General features: G+C 43.8%; 1 protein-coding gene across 1 annotated transcript; it reads left to right on the forward strand.

The window, feature by feature from the left end:
• The first annotated feature begins 2808 nt into the window (after nt 1-2808).
• Nucleotides 2809-7748, forward strand: LOC118772523 (neuronal PAS domain-containing protein 4-like). The gene is made up of 8 exons (XM_036520923.1): nt 2809-3170; nt 4126-4289; nt 4401-4546; nt 4877-4976; nt 5205-5460; nt 5609-5718; nt 6097-6232; nt 6380-7748. Exons 1-8 carry the CDS (start codon nt 3049-3051, stop codon nt 7734-7736), a joined length of 2391 nt encoding a protein of 796 aa, XP_036376816.1. The 5' UTR covers nt 2809-3048; the 3' UTR covers nt 7737-7748.
• Nucleotides 7749-8894: the final 1146 nt, after the last annotated feature.

Here is an 8894-nt window from a genome sequence, read left to right on the forward strand (position 1 = left end):
ATATGCACTTTTGTACGTTGCTTTGGATAAAAGCATCTGCTAAATGAAAAAGTGTAAATGTAAATGATTTAGTATAGCTAGGGCTTGATTTTTAGTACCCTTTCAGTGGGTATATTTTAGAGCTCTTACACAGACTGTAGTGGCTCATGGTCTCTTGTCCAAAGCCACTGCCTCTACCTACAACAGTTTCCCTCATGTAGCTGTTCCCTCCCCTCTCAGGCCCAATTTCCAGGTGCCCTCTGATATTAGGTGGACCGTGCTGTCAGAGCAATGGCCTGGAGGTAGCCACTTTATCTTCCACTGAATGGACCCTCGCTTTCTGGCCAAACAGTTTGGTTGTGTCTTTCACCGGGCTGGTCCTATGAGCACTGCATTATTGTTAGCGTTAAGTGCCCGTCGCAGACGGTAGGTCACTTGGACAGGCACGGTCCCACCCAGGGGGCTGCACACAGGAAGTGGGTCCGCTGCTGCCCCGTCTGGCCTCAGACCAAGAGGTCAGCTCAAGTGTTAACACCGGGGAAGCACTCGGCGAAATTGCTTTCCAATTTCCCGTTCAGATTGAAAAGCCAATCCAGATCTTGAAAGCCAATATGCAGGCTTACTCAGCTAATTTAGCCTGCGTGACATAGCTACACAGGTCACAGGAAATCAATTAGCCTTTCTTTCGCTAATTTTTAGTATTTCCCTCTATTGCTTTTACTAGTTTTGGCTGTTTTGAAAGTGAAGTCCTTTTAGGAGAAGCAGAGGGTGTAGCCATACTCTTTGAAGGCTTCTTGAGTACATGCCATGATTGTCTGCCCATTATCTTTACAGCCCTGAATAAGTATGAAAGGACATTCAGATCATCAAATCTAAACTGGTATCATTGTCATTTTGATAGGAATCATTGATATCCGAACAGCAACATGTCATAAAAATGCATTTGTACAAACAGTAAAAATGCAGGAAAATCTGTCTGTAGGCCAATGGAGGAACTGATTATATTTCAATGCAAATATCCACTATTAATCTAACAAACTGACTACAGGAAATAAACATCAATCTGAAGGTAAGAACTGGAAGTTGCAAATGGTTGACAATAGCAAGTGTTAGAAAGCAGAGAACATACCTTTACACTGTTGGACTCATTTCCAGTTTATTGTGAAACATGCTACAAAAAACCAACAATAACTTTTTAGTATGTCCTGAAAAAGAATATTTATATTTTTTATATTTATATATTTATATTTATATTTGTATATTTACAGCTATGGATTTGTGTAGATTTATTTTTATTTCAAGAGCTTCCATTGCAAAATAGATGAAGAGGAAAACACTAAAATATTGAGTAAATGAGCTCACTAGCACTAGCACAATAGCTACATACATAAAGAGGTTTTGTCATTGTGCTTTTATCTGATGCATTTTTGGATCCTTTACTCTCAAAGCAATACAATAGTGTAGGTGCAGCACAGTGGATCATGACAATGACCCCATGTATCCTCTCTTTCTCTCTCTCTCTCTCTCTCTCTCTCTCTCTCTCTCTCTCTCTCTCTCTCTCTCTATCTATCTATCTATCTATCTATGTATCTATCTATCTAATGGCCTAACCTGAACCTGGCCGCCCATTGACGCCAGACTGCTGTTGACTGCTCTTCAGGCAAACTTGACTGTGAAAGCAGGAGAATGGCCCCCATGGGACCCAGGCACGACTCATTAGGAGACGGACTGATGACAGCCGAATTCTGGGGACTCCAATGCCCCTCCACAAGACGGTTTCATGTATGTTAAGCCAGTGACACTATAGAAGTCCTGACTGCAGGCTTGAAAGGCACAGAGAGAGATCTTACCACAAAGGAACTGGATCAGCCAGAGACAGAAGTCTGTAGTATGAGCTGCCACATTATGATTGTAGGCTATTCATTTTTGAAATTATTGATCTGTAACTCAACTGGCACATGGCTAAAATTAGACCTTAACACTGAGCGTAAATAAATTAATGTGACCAACGGCAACCCAAGCAGAGACTTCTGACAGGGGTGGCGCTCAGTATGCCTCCCGATCCACACAGCAGAGAGGATTATAGAAGAGTTGTGAATATCATGTCTTACTCGTGTCTCCCTTTACAGCGCTGAAAGCATGCAGTATAAAGGGGGAAGGTCTAAAAATCTGAATTGGTGTCATTGTCATTTTGATCGGAAGCGTTGATGAGTTGCGGTATGATTTAGAGTTTATGAGGCACATTCAGTTCTGAACAACGTTTCTGAAATTAATTTATAAAAACATTAAAACAAATATACGGGAAATAACGTATCCATACACCAACAGAGAAATTGGCTGTATTTCAATACAAATATTCGCTATTATTGTAACAAACCAAATACGGTAAATAAATATCAATATCAAAGGAGGAATTGATTAGCTACATACGTTACACATAATTACAGATATGCACCTATAGCCTTGTCTTTTTCTCTCTTATTAGTAGGCTACTGCTATTTTTTGTATTAAAATTGAGGTGACTAGTCGCAAGTCACCTCAGCCTGAAACCACTGTTGATTACTAGACGTCACTTTTTGAGCGATGCCAAAGCCGCCTCCCCGCTGGGGTAGATTGGGCGCTTATTTTTAGAGTGGACATAACTAAAAATATCCCATCACTTGTCATTGCGTCACTGCAAGTAACGTTAGTCGTTTTTTCCCTTTCTCATACTGCCAGTTTTTAAACAAAGGTGTCAGGTTGAGCCCGCTGAACTATAAAAAGAGGGAGGAAACGGAGGCAGGGAACACATAGCCCTCCAAAGGTAAGCAGAGAAGGTGCATTCCTATCTGATCTTGAGCTGAAAGATGCATGTTTGTCCCTTACTTATTAAAATATGTGTGTTTGTTTAAAATGTTTCTTTTAATAATCATATCTTAAACATCTTGAACTTCTCCAGTATGGTCTACAATAGAATTTCGTTATATTTTCAGGACAGGTTGAGAGAGTCACAACCAATATTAGCGAAGACTATTTCAGCTACATGTATTTTTGCCACTTTTTGTTTTGTTGAACGACAGCGACAGGAAAATGACGGTATGCTGTGAGTCCAGTCCGATGAATGGGAAACGCGGGTCTTCGCCTTGCTCATCCCCGAGCATCACTGATGCACGCGTCAATGCGAGAAAAGTTTCAGCCTGCAAGAGATTCAGGTCAGTCCTTTACTGCACCAAGGCAACCTGATGCTTTCGGGATTATTGCCCTGCCTCTGCTGGTCATGTGTAGAACTGGACTTTTAATCCAAACCATTAAACTTGTTAAAGTGATTTTGGAGTATTGGAGGTGCAGTAGCTGCTCATTGCACGTGTTTTAAAATACGAAAGTTAACATTTTCCATCACTGATGCATTATACAGCTATAGCTCTAACTTTACAACTTTGACTAATTCAGATGAAATCCCGTACCAGCCTGTGTTCAACTAATATTCATAAAATTCTAGACGCGGTATGGCTTCCTGTGGCAGACAAACCCGTCCTGTCCTTGGCGACTTAACATTATTTATGTATTAAACTGTCAATACAGTGGTCATTGATGCTGCAAGGGATTAATGGAGAGGTGAGGAAGGGTGCGCATATGGCTGTGATTTAAAAGAAATCAGATCTGCGGATCAGGATTTCTCTTCATCGGGACGTATCTGGGCATAAAAGCGCTCAGTCGCTGGAGCGTCACACTCTTTGACGTGCGCTGCCGGGCTCTGTGGATACCCTCTTTAAAAGGCTTCGAACAGCCTCCTCTGACGCCCACTCACAGCACTGGCTATAAAGTGTGGAGGATTCTTCACAGGCCCGCGCAATTACAGAACGCAGTGGTGTACTCCCGTCCTCTCTGGCCGGAGAACACATGAACAGCTTCAAACAGACAGACGCAAGAGGGATAAAAAGGATCCACCTTTTAATACCTTTCCACAAAAGCAACGCATGCTTCAAAAAAACGGGGAATATAAACTCTCGTGTTCAAAGCAATCATATAACTTCGCGAAGTCGTGTCTTGCGGCTGGAGGCAATGCCGTTCTAAACCAGGTGGAGGTGCCGCCTGTCCTTTAGCAGTTTGGTAGTTGGTTTTCCTATACGCTCCGAGTCCTGACGCCTCCGCAATGGTCTTGCGCAGGTCGACGAAGGGGGCGTCCAAAGCGCGAAGGGATCACATCAATGCAGAAATCAGGAATATGCGTGCCCTTTTGCCCATTGCTGTGGAGGAACAGGAGCGCCTGTCCTACCTGCACTCTATGTCGGCCATCTGCACCTACATCAGGAAGTCCGTCTTCTATCAAGGTAAACCCAGCACTGTCTTTACCAAATGACCGTAGCTTCAAGTGTAGATACACTACACTCTGAGTGCCTTATTGCAGCCACATTGATCCATTTGGTGCTTGTCATTATCAGAGTTACAGTCTAAGAAAGGAGGAAACTCCTATTTGCCCTATGAGGACTTCCTACAAGCCCTGCCTGGCTTCATTGTTGCCATGACCAGCGAAGGCAAGCTAATTTATGTGTCAGAGAATGTGGCTGAGTACCTGGGCTTCTCAATGGTAGGTTATTCCATGTTGACATGCAATTATAACAGACAACTATCCTGTGCATGGCATTTTCAAACTATATTTTGCCCTGTTTATAATTGCAGCTGATGTTTTGTTCATCTTACAATATAGCATGTGCATGTTCAGAAACACACTGATACATTACATTAAACATTAAAGCTATATTTTAACCTTAAAGGTGAAATGATTAGAATCTGAATGCTGTACACAGAATGATATGTTGCCTTCGCATATCAGCATTCGGTCTCTAATCTTTTCAGCATAAAGGTTTATAAGTGGCAAAATAAATGTCACATCTGTTTTGTTTTTTTTTTTCTTTAGATTGACCTACTTCAAGGAGATAGTTTTTATGACATGGTGGAAAAAAGGGATGTGGACTTTGTGAAGTCTCAGCTAGAGGTTGATGCCATATCAGAAACAGGTAAACAGACATAAAATGGTCAAACTGCCTGAAAACTTACATGAGCCCACATAGACCTGATATTAAGTCCTGAACAGGCAAAACAGGTGCTGTTTATGCTGAGATTATTAGCTCAACATTTTGAACAAGCTAAGTGAGCAGTTTTTCTATGGTAGTGTTTTGTCAGCACTGAGTGTGAATGCTTGTGTGATGCATTCGGTAACATCCTTTTTTCTTTGGTTCTTCCAGAGAAGGCCTTCGTCTGCCGGATGCATACCTCTAAATCATTCCGACTCAGACATAGTGGCAGCTGCTCCATACTAGTCAGGGGCCACTTTCAGTCTGTCCCACAATCCTCTCCAGCCTGTGCTGACCTGGGCCATGCTTTTTTTGCACTGTGCACCCCAACTGTGAACAGGACTGCAGACAGCGACTCCCACTGCTTCACAGAACACTTCAAAAGCAGTCACCAGCTTGACATGACCTTTACTCATGTGTCTGAGAGGTAAGGGTCTAAATGTTCAGTTTAGAATGCAGACTTCAAAGTGTTAAATAAAATTACCACATGAAGTGTGTTTCATTTGGTTTCACAGAATTTTTGAGCTCCTTTAAGATATGTTTTTGAATGTGTGGTACTTTTGTGGTCATTCCAGTGTGCCATTTCATCTTGGCTACTCAATGGAAGCTATGATTGGTCAGTCGTGGTACAAGCTGCTTCATCCAGAGGACCTAACTTTAGGAGCAGAAGCACATAAGATTTTGTGTAAGTATCGGTGTGAATTTTCTCTGAGTGACTAAAAAGCATTTTAGATTTTATTAATAATATTGACCTACTCTTTGTCTATTGCATGTTTTCAAAATACTTTACACTGACTCTCTACAGTCTTATTTATACACTTCAAAGATGCCAGTCACATGTGTATTACATCAACTTTAGTCAGTTACATAGCTTACAATGTGTTACCTGTTACCTATCTACAAATCTGGATATAGACTGAGGCAATTCAGATTAAGTACTTTGCCCAAGGGTACAAAAACAGTGGCTCACCTGTTAAAAGCCTTGCTTCTTACCACTACACCACACTGCTGCCATGTAAGAACTGTGAAAATTCAATAATGTAATTTTCTCTCTGATTTACAGTACAAGTGGATGAGGAAGCCCTGGTGGAGATTGTATTAAGGCTGCAGTGCAGGGATCTTTCGTGGGCCTGGCTGTACATTCGAGCTGCAAAGGACTCTGGGAAGCAGACAGTAACCTGCAACAACTATGTCATCAGGTACAGAGGTGCTGACAAAAACACTGTCACACTGTCCTTTTAACTCCATCGCTACCAGATAATCTTGTTATATATAAACCACTTTATAAATTGATAATCCCACTAAGATCAAAACGGAATCATGACAGACTTTTTAACCCTTTACAGTGAAACCGAAGCCAAGTTCCTAATACAAAAAATCTACGCTGACATGCAAGAACCCTTCAGATCCTTCCTTCAGCACTCCTCCAACCCCCTGCTGTCCCACATCCCTCCTTACCAGAGTGACAACAGTGTACCAAACCTGAAGAGGCCGAGATTACCCAGCAACCAAAGTGACCAGCCCCAGAACAAGGCGAGCAGGCTTTCAGGGCCTGAAGTGTCCAGTGTGGTGTCAAATGACCGGGTCTCTGAAAGCGTCTCACCAGCTGAACTGAGGGACTGCCCTGCGTTCCTCACTACCCGTCCCCAAAACTCTGTGCCCTCTCACTCGCCCTCCCTGCAAGATGAGACCGACTCAGACTTCCTGCTGGACATCTACAGATATGCTGAGGACCTGCTGTCACCCCCTGGGGGCTTGCCCAGCTACCTTTCCTTCCAGGATCCCCACTGTGAGCCCTCTGGCAGCCTGTCCTCGACGGAGCCCCTCCCAGCCATCATAGACCAGGATTTCAACCTGAACACCGTCAGAGTGACATCACCTCCTCCGTCCCCGGAGCCCTGCCCCTCCCCTTTGTGTGAATTTCCATGCCGTCCCACTCATGCTCGCTTGGTCCCGGACTACCTGCCAGCGCCTGGCGCATGTGAAGGGCCATCAGACGGCTCTTTCCATCTGGAGGGCTCTGGCCAACCACCAAGTGGTCACGCGGGTGGCGGCTCTTATCTTAGCCCTGGGGGTGCTCAGAGCATCTCCCCGCTTCCCTCCGCACTGCTGAGCCCCGCCATCTCCCCTGCTCCAGGGACTGGGTTTCCCTACAGCGAGGTAGAGCAGGCGGAGATCAGCACCCTCGCCCGGCAGATCTCCTCACTAGCCAGCAGCTTTAACAGTTATCGTGTGGCGGGTCGTTCCCAAAGCCCCGCGCCAGCACAGGACAAGGCTTTCCCCGACGTCAGCACCGGCCCTCCTGCCCGGGAGATTCCGGCGCAGGTCTACAGCTGGCCACACGCAGCTGTGCACCCGCTCAAACCGGAGCTGGTCCTGGATGAGGGCGTCATCGACAGCATCCTGAAGGATCTGGACAGGGTACCGGGGGCGTACGCACCACCCAGCTCCAGCCGCTGTGCACTGGGGAGTGGTCATCAGGCACCGGACCTGGCCGCGATGCACTCAGACGCTCTCACTTTTGTCACCCTGTTGGATGGCGTATCCCTCGAGCAGTTTCCCAGCTTTGCCAATGCAATGGACACCTGCATCTTGAGGACTGGACACCAAGAAGACACAGAGTTGCATCAACTCAATCACTTCTTTCACAGGAGCCTCCAGCAAGGTAATTTTCCAGTCAGATGTATAGTTATGCATGAGTGAATGGTTAATAATCTGCTCACAAAACACATGCTCACCCAATATGCATGTATGTACTCACACACACACACGCACATGCACGCACACACACACACACACACACACACACACACACACGCACACACACACACACAGACTTTGGTAAAAGTAACTGTAAATGTGTCATGAAATAGTACTCATGTTGTTTTCCTTCCTTTCATTTCAGATCAACATGTTGCAGAATCCATGTACTGAAATAAGTCTAGGACTTACTGTGCGTAACCTTGTATGGCATATTGTCATAACACCCTGCAGCTTCTTTGCTGGATTAAGAACAGACTGATCAAGGACATTGTGTCAGTTGTGCACAAATACAGTGTAGGAGGGTGCTGTTTTCCACTTTAAAAAATGGATCATCAGGAGCAAGAGGAATAAAGGAAAATGTATCAAACTGGTTTGTATTAAAGCTCTAATTATGGTTTATCAAGCTTAATGTTTGGTTGACCAAACATGTTGGAGTAGCTAAATTTATAGAAGCATTTACATATTACAATATTTTGATATTTATTGTCCTTGTTACAATGTTGTATTTTCTGTGTTGATGTTGCCGGCTTCCCTACAAGCAAAAATAGCTGTAAAATTATCAGGTGAATAACCAATGCCAAGAAATACTGCTGAGCACATAGTGTGTTGTGCAGCTTTTTGAACACTGACAAGGCCGCTCGTCAATGGGCACAAAACTGAGATAAAGTGCGCAAATGTCCTGGTCTCACCACTGACTCTTTAACCACAAGACAGGAGATGTCTGAGGATTTCCAGTAAAGTGAATTGCGGTAATAAATGCAACATTACTACCTCTGACACGTTCATAGCCATTGCAAACTGAGGTACTGTGTTTTACATCGTGAACATGCTGTTTATCAGCAGAATCATGTCACTAGAAATATTTTCAAATGCAGTGGGTTTTATGTGCCTTTCCAAAAATGTGATCTGAGTATGCATTTTTCTGCATTGTACTAGAAATCAGAAAGTAACCGTGTGGCAAAATCTGAATGGAGAGTATTGCATTACTCTACAACGGTTTACCATAAAGCTGTGATATGATTGTTTTACGCTATAAATAATTCTTTATGATTTCTTGAATTGGCAAATTATGTCTCCCATGGTTAAATGTAATATTTG

The sequence above is a fragment of the Megalops cyprinoides genome, chromosome 1 (assembly GCF_013368585.1).
Source record: "Megalops cyprinoides isolate fMegCyp1 chromosome 1, fMegCyp1.pri, whole genome shotgun sequence".
NCBI lineage: Eukaryota > Metazoa > Chordata > Actinopteri > Elopiformes > Megalopidae > Megalops > Megalops cyprinoides.

What these genes read in the sequence shown, in the direction of transcription:
- LOC118772523 (XM_036520923.1), top strand. Translation starts at nt 3,049, where the DNA reads ATGACGGTATGCTGTGAGTCCAGTCCGATGAATGGGAAACGCGGGTCT. An exon ending in TTTACTCATGTGTCTGAGAG is followed by an intron (nt 5,461 to 5,608) that starts GTAAGGGTCTAA and finishes TGGTCATTCCAG; the next exon opens with TGTGCCATTTCATCTTGGCT. An exon ending in AGAAGCACATAAGATTTTGT is followed by an intron (nt 5,719 to 6,096) that starts GTAAGTATCGGT and finishes TCTGATTTACAG; the next exon opens with TACAAGTGGATGAGGAAGCC.